We start from the raw sequence: 19383 nt of genomic DNA, 5'->3' as shown, positions 1-19383 counted from the left end.
CGTCTAATAGCAGGAGCAAGAGGCAATTAACACACTCACAGCATTGTAAATACCCAGCCCCCCCCCCCCAATTGCTAGCCAGCCAATAAATAAATAAAAAAACGGGCTAGTCTTGCTAGGGGTTGGCAGAAGAGGGAATCCAGCTACTTGCTGTCCTTCTGTGTTAAGAACACAAGAAGAGCCTGTTATTATTGTTGTTATTGGTCTCTATTGATTTATTGGTTGGTTTGTTGCTCGTATAGGATATTTTGGTTTTTAATATTCAATGCTTTGTTGTGTTTTTATATATGTTGTAAGCCACCCAGCGTGACTGGGGAAACCCAGCAAGATGGTCAGGATATAAGTTTAAAATTATTATTATTATTATTGTTATTATTATTAACCCAAAAAAAAATTCCTTTCTGCTAGGTCTCTACGAAGAAATACGTCAGTGTCGTCAGGCCTGTGGAGAAGCTCATATGAAAACTATTTTGGGGACAGGAGAGCTGGGATCGCTTACTAATGTCTACAAAGCAAGTCTTGTAGCCATGATGGCAGGTAACTTCCTTTATTTATTTATTTATATTATTTAATAAATACAATTGCTAGTTGCTTGTTATCCCCCACCCTGCATCACCTGCACTTTCCTCAGGACTGTGATCTCGTGCAGGTCACTTGACTCACACAGTTTTTGGCCTGGACATGTTGGAGGGTAAAGGTAAATAGACCTCTGACCATTAGGTCCAGTCGTGGCCGACTCTGGGGTTGCGGTGCTCATCTTGCTTTATTGACCAATGGAGCCGGCGTGCAGCTTCCGGGTCATGTAGCCAGCATGACTAAGCCGCTTCTGGTGAACCAGCGCAGCACGTGGAAGCACTGTTTACCTTCCCACCAGAGCAGTACCTATTTATCTACTTGCACTTTGACATGCTTTCGAACTGCTAGGTTGGCAGGAGCTGGGACCGGGCAACAGGAGCTCACCCCGTTGCGGGGATTTGAACCGCCAACCTTCTGATCAGCAAGTCCTAGGCTCTGTGGTTTAACCCACAGCGCCACCCGTGTCCCATGTTGGAGGGAATGATATAATAAATGGCTGTTATGACCGGCTGTTTTTTGGCAACAAGGCCCACTGCAGCCCAGATTGTGGGAGGCCTTGTGTGGAGCAGAGTGCACCAAGGCAAGGTGAAAGAGAAGCCACATGAAGAGCAGTCAGATCTACTATAGCAGGACTAGGGGACTGCAGGAATACTTGAACCAAAAAGCTTGAACATCCATGATACCCGGTACCATGGCCCAGTTCCCACGCAGACCCAATGATGTACCTCTCCACCCTCCCCTTTGACTCCTAAAATAAAGGGTGGTATTCAGCTTAGCTTTACTCAGAGTAGACGTATTACAATTTATGAGCCCAACTTCATCATGTTCATTAATTTCAGTGGGTTTACTTTGAATAACTCTTGGTTAAACACTACCCATAGATATTCAGGACCAACCCTATTATTCTGGTTCCTAATTTTTGAAACTAGTTTTAATGTATTTTTATATTGTTGTAACCCACACTCGGACCTTACGGTGAAGGGTAGGGAACAAATTCAGAAAATAACCGTTAAGTGGGCAGTTAGCCCTGCAGAATTAGCACCCATTCCTACAGAACTACTGAGTGGGGCTGCTGGTTAATTTAACACTGCGGGGTTCTCAAAATCTTTGTTTTGATTTTTCCTTAAATAAAAATAAGTTCCGAAGTTCACCTCTCCTTTCCACCCTGTGTTTTTTGAAATGCAGTTTCACTGCAGTACAGCAGATGGCTCTGCTGTTAACACTATCCCCCCTCCCTCCTCGGCCCTTATTGTTATAACAGCATCGTGGCAGCTTCCCATTTTTAAATATACACAATACCTTTCATCGATCTGTGGCTTTGTTAGCGGCTAAGCGTGTTTTTGTTTCCGTTTGAATCGAGTGCAGCGGCCAAACGCATCAGACCACACTGTGAAAGCGGAGTGTTTCCTTCTCCTCAGAAATTCTGAGAAACGAGCCCTCCATTGGAAGCCAGTATGGCGTAATGGTTAGAGTGTTGGAATAGGACCCGGGAGACCAGGGTTCGAATCCCCACTCAGCCATGAAGCTCGCTGGGTGACCTTGGGCCTGTCGTCGTGTCTTAGCCTTAACCTACCACATGGGCTTGTTGCGAGGATTGGAATGGAATGGGGAGGAAGAGAACCACAACCACAAGGTTCTTGGAAGATAAAAGTAGTGTATAAATGCAATAAATAATAATAATAAGCCAGCACTAATGGAAGGACATTAAAAAGAGGCTGGCTGCTAAACCAGCACCCTGGACAAGGAAAGCCTCTTGTGGAGGTGAAGTCTATCAGGGGTCAGCAAACCTTTTCAGCTGGGGGCCAGTCCACTGTCCCTCAGACCTTGTGGGGGTCCGGACTATATTTTTTTGGGGGGGGGAGTGAACAAATTCCTAGGCCTCACAAATAACCCAGAGATACATTTTAAATAAAAGCACACATTCTACTCATGTAAAAACACCAAGCAGGCCCCACAAATAACCCAGAGATTCAATTTTAAATAAAAGGGCACATTCTACTCATGTAAAAACATGCTGATTCCTGGACCGTCCGCGGGCTGGATTTAGAAGGCGATTGGGCCGGATCCGGTCCCCGGGCCTTAGTTTGCCTACCCATGCAATAAATCATGTGCTGTGAGAAGAATAACTACTTCTTTCTTTTCTGGCTACATCTGCACCATAAATTTAAAGCCCTGTTAAACCACCTCATGGCTTCTCTCAAAGCATCCTGGGAACTGTGTTTTTTTTTTTAAGGGCCCTGAGAGAGTTGCCAGGAGACCTTTATTTCTCTCACAGGGGTAGCATTCCCAGAGTGGTTTAACTATCAAGCCCTCTTCCCGGGAATCGTAGAGTTGGAAGGGACCACAAGAGTCATCTAGCCCAACCCTCGGCAGTGCAGGAATCTTTTACATGGGGCTCGAACCCAAGATCCTTAGGTTAATAGTCTCATGCTCTGCTGACTGAGTTGCCCCAGGAACTCTGAGAGTTGTAGCTCTGTGTGTGGAATAGGTAACAACTCTCAGCTCCATTGACAAACTTCAGTTCCCAGGATGCTTTGGGGGGAAGCCATAACTGTTTAAAGTGGTATAATAGTGCTTTAGATGTGTGGTACAGATTTTAACTCTGTCCTGAACCACTCTATTCAGCTTCATTGGAAGTCCCCAGGTTCTAGTAGCACAAGAGAGGATGAAAACCTCTCCCAATCCACTTTAATCAATTCCATGCCTCATTTTTATTCAGCCTTGAATAAGGCCTACAGTCCCATGCCAGGCTTCCCAAGTAACTGAGGTTGGGCTGGGAAGGCTGTTTCGCCCTGGATTGCTGTGCAATTTCCAGGAAGGAGGTCTGTTGTTGTTAGTATTTGTATGCCACCCTATACCTTCAGGTTTCAGGGCAGTTCACAAGATGAAATAACAGAATATAAATATACAAAATACATAACCAAAATAAAAACAACCCAATAACTCCTCCCCACCCCAAAATCCCCACATTTTAAAGGGGCATTAAAAGGACAGTGCTTTGGCAGCAGCTGCTACTGAGGTCCAACTCTCTTTAGAAGGAAAACTCACACATCTCTGTATTTAGACACTGGAGCTGAATTTAAAGCTCAGTTATATAAAACACTTGAAACCCATTCAGAAAACAAGCGGACAATGCTTGTGGTGAATAGGGAAACCAGCAAGACGGGCAGGGGGAGAAGAAGGTCCAAAACCCTTGAAAAGGTGCAATGAAAACCAAAGTCAGAGATCACGCAGCCTGCTTTGTGAAGGGAGGAAAAGACTTGCAGAGTTGGCACCTCTCTCTGTGTGTGTTTTTTTAATTATTTATAGATGCAGCTTTTGATTTAGTGTCTGAGCTTTCAGAGCTTCTCTTGTATTGAAAATTGGTTGGGTCAGTGCATGAATTGCGGGCTGCTCAGTCTAATGGAAGAGGTCTTGGCTTGTCTCCCCTCCAGAGGTAGTTTTGGGTTCTCTTCCTTTCTTGGGTTCCTGAGCCACCCCCCTCGCTGCTGCTGCGGCTCCACTTGTGTCTGTTTTAATTTGCTGGTGAATAATTTAAAGGGGCCTGCTTATTTTTTTTAATAAAAGGGAAAGATATAAATTGTCTTGAGTGTGGGTAATGTTACTTACAGCTGCCACCGAACAGATGCTTGGCGTTTCCAAATGGATATTTTAGTCCGCAATCAGTTGCAGGAGAGAAGAACAAGCCTCCCCCCCCCTTTTGAAAAAAAAATATCACTCCCACCCATTCTTTTAAATTTTATTTTCCGACAAGATTCCCGCCCGCCCCCTATCTCCAGAGAGATATATAAGAGTTGTGTTTGATATAAATATTTAATTCCCTTGTGCTAATTTCTTTTTTCTTTTTTTTGAGTGGGCTTTTTTATTTTCCTTTCTTTTGAGGGACAGGGGTTGCATGTTAATGCTTATGATGGACTATTTTAATATAAAGCTATTTAAATAAGTTTCATTTGTCCTCCGGAGCCCAAACTCTCCCGGACGAAGTCAGCTGGATGTTAGGAGGCGGGAAAAGGTACAAATGAGAGCCGTGTTTTGAAGTCGCAAAAGGCTTGATCTGGGCCACTCGTTGATCAAACGGCTCCTGCCTTTCAAAGAACAAGGGCAAGAAGAAGCGGAAGCAGGTGAGGCGCAAGAGCCAAGGATCTCCCAGGGCACTTCAAATGCCTTGAGAAAGGCAGGGTGTGGATTCTCTGAAGTTCTCAAGCGAATGCTGTTTCTTCAGTTCCCTCATGCCACAAAGCTGCTGGCGGGGGTGGGCAGGTTTGAAGAGAGTTGCTTTTTAAACACTTTGAGAACTTGGGACCCAAGTTTCCTCCTGAAACGTCAGCTACCTGGCAGAACGCTAGGATCATCTTTGGTGACCTGAACGCCCTTGCCGCCATCTTGCTTGCTGGATTTCTTTGCTGGCCACTGACGTGGAATGGAAAACCCATTATCGCCGTCACGTACGCAAGAGGGCAGCCTGACCATATAAAACCAGTAAGAACCAGTTTAGGAGGAATCGAACGCTGACTGTTAGAGTGAAGAACAACTCCAGATAAGGCACGAGGAGGTGTCTGCATGTTCAGTGAAAGAAAATGGGCTGAGTGTATGTTTTTAAGGACTGCGGTTGGATGAAGACAATAGTGAGGACGAACAGCCGACATGACGTTTATTTTTCCTGTGTCACGATGGAAGGTTCTCTCAGGCTCCTTGGACTCTGTCCTGCAACGCATTGCTGAATAAAGCCTGGCCTTCTGGGAAGTTGGCGTGAGTCTCCGTTCTCGAAAACCCAAGGGGAATTTCCCCCACGCCTTCCCTCCCAAAGGAGCCCAGGCTCGCAAACAGCAAAGCAGCCAAACGGTGCTGTTTAAAAAATAAAAAAGACATAAAGAAGCCACATTAGAAACATCTATGACTTTGATGATAAGATTGATAAGTTAGGCAAGCAAGTGGTGATTGAAGAGAACATAGGAACTTGCCTTGTTAGGCCATTGGTCCATGTAGTTGAATAGTGTATACAGTTGGCCGAAAACAGCTGTCCAGGGTTTCAGGAAGGAGTCTCTCCTCAGCCCTCCCTGGAGATGCTGTGGGGTTGAATTTGGAACCAAACCAGATGCTCTTCCACTGAGCTGCATCCCTTTTCCCCAAAGACAGAGCCTTCTTGGTCATGGCCCCCTGCCTGCAAACTGCCCTCTGAAGTCATTTTGGCTTCCCCCCTTTCCAGGCCCTCTGTCTTCTAGCATAGAATTATACTTACCATTCACCTCTTAGTCTCAATACTGTGTCATCCAGGAGTGAGAGACTTGTGACCTTCCTGACACTGCTGGGGCTCCAGCCCCAGCCAGCATGGCCAAGAGTCTGGGATGATGGGAATTGTAGTCCAACCATGTCTGGAGTGCTCCTGGCTCCCTATCCCTGATCTCATACAAGCTGGCTGTGAAGTTCTGTTTTTCACACTGAATTGTTGGGTTGTGTCTTCTCTGCTGCCGTTTTCCCGATTTTGATTTATTGTTTGTTTGTCCATATTTGTTGGGTTTTTATGTTTCTTTGTTTTTATTGCCTTGTAGTAAACCACCCTGGGAGTTGTCTGTTGTTTTAGCGAAGGGCTGGCATAAAATTATTTTAAATAAACTTGCAGCCAGGAATGCCAAATGCAGCTTCCCTCCTGTGTTTACAGCGATCACTCAGCAGTGCTCTGATTTTGTGTGTGGCGATTGTGCTTCAGCAGAACTGCATATGGTAGTATCCTGTATATGCAACACAGACACAGAAGGAGGAATCGGTAGAAGTTCTAGTGCAGAGTGTCCGGGACTGACTGGATGAGGAAGAGTGGTGGGAGCCGCCTGCCCAAAAGCCCCCCAAGGAGGGCACAGAAGAAGAAGGAGACTTAGGTTCTGGGTCCTGGTGGTGGGACACCAAAGGGCAGTCTGTAGATGGAAGGAGCTGGGAGGTGCTGGAAGCAGGGGGTTTGAGTGATCAAGGGGGGTCAGGAGAAGGAGGACCTTACAGGACAGGGTCAAAGGCTGAGAGTCGCAGTGCGAGCGCAGACTTATATAGAGAGAAGTCAGATTGGCCCAGCTACACAGCAGCAGCAGCAAAGCAGTCCCAGTCCTGCTGGCTCACCTCTCCCTCTGACGCCTCAATCGAGGAGAGTCCTGCACATTGTGGAGCAATAGGCCAGACAGGCCCAGAGGAGGAGCTCGCCCGCTCGATTCAGCCTTCGTCTGCTTGGGAGGAATCCAGAGTGATAAGCTAGAAGAGGAGGGTCGAGCTAGTAGTCAGTTTCAGCAGCATAAAAAAGGTAAAGGGATGCGGGTGGTGCTGTGGTCTAAACCACTGAGACTTGCCGATCGGAAGGTTGGAGGTCCGAATCCCCGCAACAGGGTGAGCTCCCATTGCTCTGTCCCAGCTCCTGCCAACCTAGCAGTTTGAAAGCACACCAGTGCAAGTAAATAAATAGGTACCACTGTGGCGGGAAGGTAAACGGCGTTTCCTTGCACTCTGGTTTCCGTCACAGTGTTCCGTTGCACCAGAAGTGGTATAGTCCTGCTGGCCACAGGACCCGGAAAGCTGTCTGTGGACAAACACCGGCTTCCTCCCGCGAGATGAGCGCCACAACCCCATAGCCACCTTTGACTGAACTTAACCATCCAGAGGTCCATTACCTTTTACCTTTTCAGCGGCATCTTAGCTGGAGTATGGCGAACCAGAGTGTTGTTATTTTCTGTTGATAAAGAGCTAATTGCATTAGATCTCCTTAAGAACCACTGAAATCTATTCCTTATAGATATTGGGGGTAGATACTGAAATGTGCATGGACCATAGCTGTCAATGTTTCCCTTTTTTCAGGTAAATTCCCTTATTCCGAATAGGATTCCTCACAAGAAAAGGGAAAAGTTGACAACTGTGGCATGGACACAGCCTCTCCCACCCACCTTTCCATGCTCCCCCTCCCTCATTATGGAAAGACAGCCTGTAAGCTCCTTGGAGCAGGCACTTGTCCTACGATATCTGATTCTGTAGAATGCCATGTATGCTCGTGGCGCTGTGGAAATGGATAGCTAACAAGGACAAACATTTGCTTTTGTAAGTTTCATCACTTATCTCCCTTGCAGATAATTTTTTTAATGTCTTTGGTGCAGACTTTGTGTGTGTGTGGGAGGAAGGGTTGACACAGTCGAGGCATTTATACTTAAAGCCTAAAGGTTTCAAAGCAGAGATAACTTCTGCCTTCCTTCTAGGCATGAACTTTTATTGCAAGTCGAGTGCTTTTATCAGAAACCATTGAAAAATACACTCAAGTTGACATTGAAGTGTGGTGATCTTGGTTGCGTGTGTGTGTTTTTTTAAAAAAATATATATCTGCCTTTAAAAAAAAAAGTTATGTTTAAAATTCATAGCACTTTCAGAGCCTGATAAAGGAGCCTAATTTCCCAGCTTGCTTTGTTCAGTGTAATATATTTTTTCTAAATCCATTTCAAGCAGCTCATTTTTCCATTTCAGCAACTTTCCTCCAAGTTTGGTAGACAATAGGCTTTTATTAATAAAATTAGTTAACAACTTACTGCTGACACTGGAAAGCATCAAAGTTAAATCGAGTTGCTGGAAATGTTCCGTGGCTCCGTGCAAAATAAGCTGAAGGGAATCGTCTGGGAACATCCGGCATTGTTGCTTTGGTGAGGCTGAGCTGGTATGGACTCGATTGGGAGAGACTTCAAGAGAGCCCCATATCTCAGAGCTATTCAAGGAAGGCTAGGTTACAAGCAAATGAATACATTTGGAAGATGGGCTTAAAAATAAAAAGTTGTGCAATGCAGTGTATCATATACATCAAATCTCAGAAACATAACAAGCTACCTTGTCAGATCACTGATCCATCTAGTTTAGCATTGTTGGCACCTATGCGGATTAGGAGTGGCTCCTAATTAGGATTTTCAGCCAGGACATTCCTGGTCCCACCTGGAAATGCCAGGGATTGAACCTAGAACCTTTTGGGTTCAAAGCAGATGCACTGTCAATGAGCTACAGCCCTTTCCACGACTGCCCCTGCCATGGTGGGTAGTCAGTGTTGGCCCTCTCATGAGGTTAAGCAAGGTGTCCATCTTAGGGTAAGACTGTACAAGTAATCTGACCCTGGCTATATGTCAGGAAGATTTTGGGCACCACATGGCAGGACAGAGTCTCAAACAAAGATGTGCTCTCCCAAAGTGAATGTTCCCAGCATGATCGCAATGCTGTCTCAGTGACGTCCACGCTGGCTTTGTCATGTCCACAGAATGGATGAGGGCAAGAATGTGCTCTATGGGGAGCAGGCACCAGGCCCATTGGCAGACCAATTGCGTAATAAAGATGTCTTCAGAAGTGACATGAAGACTGGCGACAGTAACTCTGCCATGTGGGAATCCCTTGCAGATGACCTCAGACTGCCTGGAGACAGACGGTCAAGGTTGTGTATCCACAGCAGTGACCAGAGGAGGAATGACGGCTGGGAGGAGCACGGAGAGAAGAAATACCCTGGTGCAACCGCAGCAGCGCAACCAGACGCCTTCATCTGCCCCAGCTGCAACAACACATGTCTCTCCCGTATCTGTCTCTACAGCCACAGCAGGCGTTGAAACTCTCCAACTGTATGACTTCACCCCTGATGCCACACTCTTCCATTGTCTCTTGAGACAGACGGATGCCAACAAATGAAAATGTCTCTTCCCCCAGTGTAAGATTCCCGCCCGCCACTCCCTGCTGATACTGCTGTTGTGTTATTCTGTTTCGTTATGGGTGTTTTGTGTCGTTTTATTAATATTTTAAGTCAAATTTCTTGCTCTGTTGTTGCATATACTATATTTTAGTTAGCTGCCCTGAGCTCCCTTTAGGAGAATGTGTGTGTGTGTGTGTGTGTGTGTGTGTGTGTGTGTGTGTTTCTGTGTGTGATATACATGTTTATGCATCCTCCCCGCCGGATCAATTTAATGAAAGGGAGAGAGGAAAATGCATTAACTCAGTAGGATCAACACCTTATAGCAAATGCTTACCACTGGCTCCTTGGGTTTAAAGGCCTCATATCTTTGGCCTTTTGGGAATACAAGGCAGACAGCAATGTGACTAATTTTTTTTTTTTAAAAAAATGATCCGAATTTAAATAGTCAATGCTAGTTCTGCGCAAGCTCAGGAGTACCGTGTACATTGACTCATGAGGGTGTGTCTATGCATTGGGGGGGGGGTGTTTGCTGTTCCAGGTCAGCCAACAAAACGTATCAGGCCGGCCTTGGTTGGGTTGAAACAGCATTGAGTAATCTCCAACTTGCGTACCTCAGGGCCATGCCAGACTACCCCACTGGACCCAAGAGGCTATTTCAGCCAAGCCAGGTCAGCCTGCCCCTACACTTGGCATCGTCTATGATCTCAGGTGTGGGGCAGTTTAAAATGCAGTTGGGCTGAAAGGGTGGAGGTTTGCAGGCCCTGCTGGTCAGCGGAGCCTGCAAAGCCCCGTGCGAAGTGCTGTGCAAGGGGCTTTGAAACCACAAGCAGCCATAAGAACCTAAGAAGGACCCTGATGGATTCATTTAGTCCACCATCCCCAACCAGATGCCTGCGGAAAGTCTGCAAGCAGGATGTAAGCGCAGCAGCCCTTGTCCCTCTGCAGGCTTTCTTGCGAGACTTGATTCACATAGGTTGGGGGATATAAGATCCCCAGCAGGATCCCCACCCCTTACACTCACGGGGGGAGGGAGGAGCGTGTTGCTTTTGGTTAACACTCTGTCGCGGGGCCATCCAATTTGGACTTTCATTAGTGCGGTTGAAAGGATTGCAGTGAAAACTGTGATACAAAAGATTATGCATCAGCCAGATTGCTCTGCATTATTTTAAATTGCAGACTGTGTCCTTATTCTTTATTAAGAGTAAAGTAACTTTAAGCAGTCTGAGGTTATCAGGAGATAATCACGTCCCCAGGGTCTTTATGGCACTTTGAAACGTAAAGATTGTGATTACTCTGTGATTGCTATGCTGCTTATTATTCTTTACTGCTTAATAATGGGACCATAATATTGTTTTTGGATATAGCTAGCTGAAAACCACTCTCCCAGTTTTAATCATGTAAATGGTTACCGTTTTTACAAATGCAAAAGGGGCCATTGTTTGAACTGAGTGGCATAGTGGTGAGTTCACATTGTAGTCTTCCTTCTCTTTCTAGACGTAGGCCAGGAAGGATTTAAAAGAAACCACAAAAACACGTGGACCAAAATGACTTTTCCGAAAGGTTGTGTGCATTTTCCTTCTGCTTGCTCCCCAATTTCTCTTATATCAAACCCACCCTGGGGGAATTTATATTTTCTCACCCAAGGTGGTAGGATTCACCAGCTGGAACTTAAATACTTAAAGTCTTCCAAAACGTCATCCTTAAACTGCGGTCCTGACATTCTTTGGCCTGGCCTGCTTCTCCTTCATTTCTTGCTCCAATTTGTGCACCCACATGTTGACCCAGTGTGTGTGGCAGCTGCAAAAAAGATAAAAGTCTATGCTTGGGATCACTACGAAAGGAAAACTGCTGATAACCGTAATGGCATTATACAAATCTATGGGGCGGCTATGTTTGGAATACTGTGTGCAGTTCCGGATGCCTCACCTCGGAAATGATATCGTGGAGTTGGGAAAGGTTCAGAAATGTGCAGCCAAAATGTTCAGAAGGACAGAGTGACTCAACTATGGGATCTTCTCTAGGAGGTAGTGATGGTCACCAACTTGGATGTCTTCAGAAGAGGATTAGTAATGGCTGCTAACCCTGATGACTATGTTCTCAACCAGCTGTTGGATGCAACATGCCTCTGAATACCATTTGATGGGAATCGAGTGGAACACTGGAAATTGCCTGATGCTGAGTCAAATCCATTGGTTCATCCACCTCTACAGTGGCTCTCCTGATTGAAGTGCAGTGTGTTTCAGGACCGGGACATTCATGGGGAAACCAAAACGCTTGTTTACAAAGCTGTTGTACTACCAACCTTGCTGTATGCTTCTGAAACATGGACAACTGGGAAACACTGGCCTGCAAGCGCTCCAGTTGGAGAACAGCCTTTCCCTAAGGTGCCATGGGCTTTGAAGACATTCAAACTCAGGACAAGAGGAAGAAATGCGTTAAGAGGAAGGCACATTTGGCAAACCCTCACCGGGATCAACTCCTACCCAGAAATTTATGTCCCAACTGTGGAAGGACGTGTGGATCCGGAATTGGCCTCCCTCCACAGTCACTTATGGACTCACTTTTAAAGCCATGTTTATGGAAGATAGTCTTACTTGGCTATGAGTGATTGCCAAAGAAGAAGAAGATGACAGTGGCCAGCAGAGGCTGTCTGGGATTTCACGCAAGGTTCTCCACTAGCCCTACTTGGAGATGCCAGGCATTCAACTTGGGACCTTCTGCATGCAAGGGAGAAGGTGCTGTATCACAGAAGAACGGTCCTTCCATACTGCCGTGGAATCAGATTCTCAACCTTTTCTCTTTTCCTAAACTTTGCCCTTTATATTACCACTCTTAAAAAAAAGAAAAGGCACTGACAGCTGAACAGTATGACCAGAAATACGTTATTTATAAAGCTAGTGTGAATTATGTTTAATGGCCTCCATTTTAAAGCAAGCCATTTGCTTCTCTCCCTCCTTCCCCCCTCCGCCTTTTTCCAAAGTCTCTGTTTTCATTAGTGGAATATAAAATGTTAATAATACCTTTATACTGTAGTGCTCAGGAGCAACATTTATCTTCCATGTTCTTTATGGAATCCTGCTAGCAAGCTCTCACTCGTATCATAAATAGAATTTGTTCCACGAAATAAAAAAATGTATTGTTTTCTTTGTTAGAAGATGCTGCTAAATTGGCTGTATGTTTGATAATCACATCTCAAGCTGATTATTCTGCTAATAGCCTTAAGATATTATTTTTTTTAAAAAAATAAAAAATAAGTGCACCACTATAGTCCTAATACTAGTATTATTATTTTTTTTGAAAAAAAATCCCTTCTTGTTTCTGCAAAGTCTGAATGAGATTTTCAGAATTGAATAATAATTTGATCCGTTAATCTTTTGAAGCTAGTAATTTTATTTTCCCTTCTTTGCAGTCTCCAAGGCTCGCAAATGAATAGAGCTTCATTACTGGAGCCTCCGTTTAATAACCATTATCCATTATCTTGTAATTAAGACTCCCTGTAACGAATCATGAGGACAATGCAAAAATACATAGTACATTTCTTTAATGAACTGGAAAATGTTCATCTTGTTCTATTTAGTAATGAGTTGCTGAATAGTCGTTAAATCCACTGGAGAATGGAGCGAGATGGATTTTGAAGACTATCTTTGAGTTTGTGGTTAATCTATTAGAATTAAAATTTCATCTTCTATTTTTATCAACAGCCGATTAGAAGGCCTTCTGTTTGACCAAATTGATTAGGGGACCCTATACAAGGGCAGATGTTGTTTAATGAAAGTTTTTAATGAAACTGTACCATAGAGGTTTCTAATTACCAGACTTATAAAAGCTTTGACTTACCTTACCCTGCAAAGAGGAGGAGGGGTGGTGGTGGTGGTGGAAGTATTGTGCTAAAGGGCTTAAATGCCACAATTAAATGAAATACAGGGAAAAGTAGGAGTTGGTGTGAGGAAGTTTGGCTTGCTTGTCTGAAGAAGAGGTCATCAACTAAAGAGAGAGCTTAGTGAGAGGCAGTAGTTTGGTGGTAGACGGCGCCCAACTGAAGGCTGTTAGTTTGACCTTCCCTTCATTCAGTTCCAGCCAGCATGGCCAGTGGCCAGGGATGATGGTAGCCCAAAACATCTGGAGGGCCCCCGCTTGGGGAATGCTTGTTTTAAGTGGAGACGCCAAATATTGAATCTCAGGCCTTCTGCATGCAGAAGGTGTCCTTTGCCACTGAGCCAGAGTCTCATCCGGACCTTTGGAATAGGTTGACCTAGTAATAAGGCAGCCTCCTATGTTCTTTTGAAACTCATTTCTGACACTGTGTCATTATGCTACCCAAGAAGGAAATACTGGAAAAATTTGAAGGAACCCAAAGGTTTTCAGAATTAAAAATAAAAAAGTGTTTAGGAAAATATACTGAAATTGGGATTGGGAACCCAAAAACAGTCCTGGGTGCCTGGCTTGTCAGGTGCCTGGGTGGCATGGAGTATCCTGGAAAGGTGTGGCTGGCTGGCAGGGAGCCTGAACAGGAGCACTCCACAGTGTACATTTAAGGATATAAGACAAGTCTGCTGGATGAGACCAATGGCCTATCTAGTCCAGCATTCTGTTCTCACATTGGCCAACTAGACGCCTGTGGGAAATCCACAAACAGGAACATACTCCCCTCCCAATTCCTACTTCTTTCTTTTCCTAGTTTGTTAAGGTGTTACATTCATATGACAAATGTAAAGCTTATTATACACAGAGTTCTCGCTTTCTGAACACAGTGCATCCCGAGAAAATCGTTTGTTAGGTCAGCGTTTGCACAAAGAGCCCTCGATTTCCACCATTTCCTATGGGGACATTTCTAATCTGTGGTCTCCCTCCATGGTTTCATCTGAAAAATGGCTGCAGCCAACCAGCAAAAGAGAGAAAATGGATTTGTCCAATCTCTCCTGCTCTCTGATTTGTCTGATCTCCCTGTTCCCTCTCTCCGTGGTTCCTGCCTGAAAATGTCTGCTTTCAACCAGCTAACAAGTAAGGAACTGGGCAAACTCCAGCTGTTCAGATACCCGAATCATCTGTGTGCGCAGCGAGGTTTGGGCGTAATTCTTTATGTTTGGATAACTGAATTTTCAGCTAACGAACATTCTAATAGCGGGATCTGCACATACTAAGAACCAGAATGATAATTTTGTTGACACATCTGTTTATTACTTCTTCTTTTTTTATTCTCACCCTTGCAGGTTCTGATTTTATCAAGACTTCCACAGGAAAAGAAACCGTTAATGCTACCTTTCCCGTTGGGCTCGTCATGGTGAGAGCTATTAGAGACTTCTTCTGGAAAACTGGCTATAAGGTAACTTCATACCATCTCCATCTTTTCATTGTATACTGCGTTCTCCAAAGCAATGTTGGTGTGATGCACAGGCTTTGGACCATGGGTGGGGAATTATTGTAATTATTATAATTAATTATTATAATTATTATTGTTGCCACCCATCTGACTGGGTTGCCCCAGCCACTCTGGGTGGCTTCCAACAATAAGCACAGCAAAACATCAAACATTAAAAGCTTCCCTGTGGCCCTCCAGACTTTGTTGGACTCCAAGTCCCATGAGCCCAAACCAGCATGGCTAGCGGTCGGGAATTATGAGAGTTGTGATCTAGCGACATTTAGAAGGCTACAGTTTCCTCTATCCGTGCTTTAGGGTTGCTGAACCGCCAGACCTATTTATTAACTACATTTTTATCCTGCCGCTCCACCAAGCTGCCATGGGCGGCATAAACCATTTCTCCCCCCATTGTTTTCCTCATGACAACCCTGTAAGCAAGGTTAGACTGAAAGATGGTGACTAGACCCAGGTCACCCAAGTGAGCTTCCTGGAAGAGGGGGGGATTTGAAGTGGTGTCTCCTCAGAGCCAGTGTGGTGTAGTGGTTAAGAGCGGTGGACTCGTAATCTGGTGAACCAGGTTCGCTTCCCCGCTCCTCCATGTGCAGCTGCTGGGTGACCTTGGGCTAGTCACACTTCTCTGAAGTCTCTCAGCCTCACTCACCTCACAGGGTGTTTGTTGTGGGGGAGGAAGGGAAAGGAGATTGTTAGTCGCTTTGAGACTCCTTCAGGTAGTGATAAAGTGGGATATCAAATCCAAACTACTACTACTACTCCTCTTCTTCTTCTTCTTCTTCTTCTTCTTCTTCTTCTTCTTCTTCTTCTTCTTCCTCCTCCTCCTCCTCTTCCTAGCCTGATACTCTAACCCAGTGTTTCTCAAACTTGGGTCCCCAGCTGTTGTTGTACTACAACTCCCATCATCCCAGACCACTGGTTGTGCTAGCTAGGGATGATGAGAGTTGTAGTCCAACAACAGCTCAGGACCCAAGTTTGAGCTACGCTCCTCTAAGTTATACACCACACCACACTGACCGGCTGTGACACAGAGCTGTAGTACTTTGTCTTTGAACAGAAGCCCAGAGACAGACAGAGGGTTCATAAGGAATAGGAAACTTAGTTTGTTTGAAGACTTTTTATCTCAGAAGAATGAGAAGCAAATATCTCCAATCTGGTATTCTAATAGAAAACTCATTCTCTTGACTTACGTAGCCAAAGCAGCACCATTTGGCCACAAGGGGGTGGTATTAATAGCTTTGGGAGAACCCAGAGGCTTGCAGAAGTACAAATACATTTGGAGGAAAAATACTACAGCAACGAAGGTTGCGAACCCTGAAAACACGGCAGTGAGGACTGCGTGTGCTTGGTGGCCACTGAACGCTGACTGACTGATGGGGTGGAAAAGTGGGGCAGGAACAGGGATAGAATGGGAAATAGCATGATTGCAGAGTTTGTAGAAAAGCATTCTATGCAGCAACATTTTGTTGCTGGTGCGGCTTGTTTTCTGGTCATGTTTATGTGGAAGGCATAGAGTTTGGCAGTGGGTATAACCTGGCTGTGTCATCTTGTACTTCCTCTCTGATTCCGGCAAGAGAACCACCTCTTCACTAGGGACATCACACATCATTCCTTCAGCCTTTTATTCAATGGTCACTGCTCTGAATTTCACTTGAAACATGTCTTGGGGTGGTGGTGGAGAAATGTCTGCTCAGTTCTTCAGTCAGCATGATGAGAGCACCACCGCCTTGATATCTGGCAATGTTGGCACTGGGTTTGAGGGAATCTCTGTGCAAGATGTCCTCGGTATGCCCTGCTCTTGGAACAGGCCTGCGTCCTCCTCAGTGCTGCTGAGGGAGAGGGTGTGGCAGGCTCCTCTTTGCTCCTGTTGCTGTGCTCTTACTTGGAGAAATAGCAGGTGAACAGGCTGGGGCAGCCAAGAGGTGGAGCAGAAGGGGCAGGGGGCTCCAGATGTCTGCTTTGGGGCTGTCCTTCCTCCTTGAGCAATGAGCTCAGCAGTGCAGAAGTGAGGCTTCGTTGGTACCCTGGACAGCTCCATGCAGGGCTCAGTAGTGAGCAGAGCAGGAATGTTGTTTCAGCAGCAGTCACTGTCCGACCGAACCTCAAATAAGAGGAGCAGCTCTGCCTCAGTCAAATCCTTGGTCTCCTCCCCTGAAGATGGGAAATGTGACCCCAGGGTCATGACCCAGCCCTTCCGCTTGGGGATGGACCTCATCACGTGCCAATAATGCCAACTCCTGCTGCTGCCAGCATTGGCATATAAACACGCACCTGGCTCCTTTGACAGATACTTGGGCACCTCATAGAAGGCGCCATCTCTTTTTTGGTGCTGCTGTGGCAACTATTGTGTATTGTCTCAAGGCTCTGTGATAACTTGGTGGTGGTAGCACATGTAATTTGGTCCTTCGCCTTGCCTCCGTGGAGGTTTTGCATGTCATTAAAATAACTGTTTAATTTATCGTTCATTTAAGCAGACTTTATGATGTGTGTGTGTGCTTAAAGTTCTATTAACCAAAAGTGTGTGGTGCGTGCACCTGCTCAGGAAATAATAATAAAAAAATTAGATGTAAACTGAGTTTATATCCTTTTTATTAAACGAAGACAATTTTATCACTGACGAGAGATTTCTAAATGGTTTCCTTAACAAACAAATTTGGCTGCCGTACAGATGCTTTTCCAACAAGGCGTTGGCCAATAAAAACAGGTTAATGTAGAAATTAAACTTCTTCCGAGGACAGAAGCGGGTTGCAGGGTAACATTTATTGAATGATAAGCTGCGGCGGTGATATGAAAAGTGTGCAGCATAATGGGAAATAATCTTTTCCTGTCATTATTGAAGGACACACACAAATTGGTTTTTCTGTTGGGAAATCCCCCAGTCCAGAGAAACTTATTACTTTTAATAATATAAGGTGACGAGAAAAAATTCTCAAGGAGATGAACTTATTAAACAAAATAATGAAATGCTGTGAAACAGCAGGGGGAAAGTAGCCCGACTTTTTCAGCTCTTGAATGAAACATTTATTATATATAGATATGTATGTGTGTGTGTGTGTGGTGCATTCTGGCAGTCAGATGGATTCTGTAGAAAGTCGGCAAACAGAATGAGAGACAGGATAGTAATAGGTAGCTTTGGGTGAAAATAAATGTAATTATTTGGGGGGAACATGAATGTTTTAACTAAAAGAAACCAAACCCAAGATGGCAGCCAGAATCCAGAGGGTGGCAGACAGAGCTACTCTTTGTATATCGGTGCTTCTGAGGCCCACTTCTCGGTGCATTACTGAAAGTTGTGGGAACATGAGGAGGAGCCTCCTGTGCATTATATGAAACTGCCTGACACAGAGTCAGACCACTGGTCCATCTAGCTCAGTGCATACACTGATTTGCAGCAACGCTGGGGTTTCATGTAGGGGATTGAACCTGGAACCTTGTGCATGTAAAACAGATGTTTGCCCACTGAGCCTATGGCCCTCCCCTTGAGGAAAGGTCACAGAGAGGAGCTGTGTTTGGGGAAAAGTAAGGCGGACAAGCTAGAGAGCTGTTGCGGCCCTGTGTACAGCAGAGACAGGGAGTGTGATCCCCCAGATGCTGAAATACCAAATTATGAACGCAGTACTATCCATTTTCTGTTTCTTTTTAAATACAGTCGGACCTTGGATCCCGAACACCTTGCATGACAAAAGTTTTGGCTCCCGAACTCTGCAAACCCGGAAGTGATTGTTCTGGTTTGCAAACGTTCTTTGGAACCCAAACGTCTGCTGCGTCTTCCGATTGGCTGCTGGAGCTTCCTGCAGCCAATCGGAAGCCGTGCCTTGGTTCTTGAACGTTTTGGAAGTCGAACGGACTTCCAGAACGGTTTCCGTTCGACTTCCAAGGTACGACTGTATGTGTTACGCTTTTACAGAGCTGAATAAAAATCATAGGCTATAAATGCCTGAACCAAAAGGGCTAAGTAGGGAATTCATATAGAAGCGAGTTCCATAAATGAGAGGCCACCACAGATAAGGCCTCTTCTCTTGAGCTTGACAGCCTTCTAAATCTTACTGGGGCGCATGTAGACAGAGTCTCCAATGGGGGCAGGATAGCATCATACGGATATAGTATACAGCTTTGCAGATTCCTATCTAGGCCAACTTTCTGTATTTTTAAATTCCCTGTTCCCCGTTCTTCTTTCTTAAATCAAGGTTGGCTTTAAGCCTGCGGGAGGCATTCGCACAGCCAAAGATGCCCTGATCTGGCTCTCGCTGATGAAGGAAGAACTAGGAGATGAGTGGCTAAAGCCAGAACTCTTTCGCCTGGGGGCCAGCACTTTGCTGGGAGATATTGAGAGACAGGTTAGTATTCCTACTTCTTCTTCTTTGGCGATCACTTGTAGCTGAGTAAGATTGTCTTCCATGAGCACAGTTTTAACAGTAAGTCTGTAAGTGACTGTGGAGGCCAATTCTGGATTCCTTCCACAGTGGGGACATAGGTTTCTGGGCGGGAGTTGATCATGATGAGGGCTTGCCCAGCATGTCTTCCTCTTAGCATGTTTCTCCCTTGCGTCCTGAGTTTGAGCTTCTTCAAAGCCCATGACACCTTTGGTAAAGGCTGTTCTCCAATTGGAGAGCTCACAGGCCAGTGTTTCCCAGTTGTTGGTGTTTATACTACATTTTTAAGGTTGTTATTCCTCCTAATGGTGTATTCCCCCCCCCTCCAATAAAAAACCATGTGGTTTTGACTTTTGTAGTACAGTGGTACCTCTAGTTGTGAACGG

The 19383-nt window shown here is 45.2% G+C and overlaps 1 protein-coding gene across 1 annotated transcript in view; it reads left to right on the top strand.

Annotated features, from left to right (window-relative positions):
* DERA (deoxyribose-phosphate aldolase) overlaps positions 1-19383 on the top strand; it is a 39151-nt gene that overhangs the window by 16610 nt on the left and 3158 nt on the right. The window contains exons 6-8 of the mRNA XM_081210544.1: positions 409-537; positions 14464-14576; positions 18812-18961. Of these exons, the coding sequence (XP_081066670.1) occupies positions 409-537; positions 14464-14576; positions 18812-18961 (392 nt within the window). The remainder of the gene's footprint in view (positions 1-408; positions 538-14463; positions 14577-18811; positions 18962-19383) is intronic.

Source organism: Podarcis bocagei (genome assembly GCF_964188305.1).
Source record: "Podarcis bocagei genome assembly, chromosome: 10".
In the NCBI taxonomy this organism is placed as follows: domain Eukaryota; kingdom Metazoa; phylum Chordata; class Lepidosauria; order Squamata; family Lacertidae; genus Podarcis; species Podarcis bocagei.
Note: the sequence above shows the minus strand (reverse complement) of the source record. Positions and strands in the feature narration are given on the sequence as shown.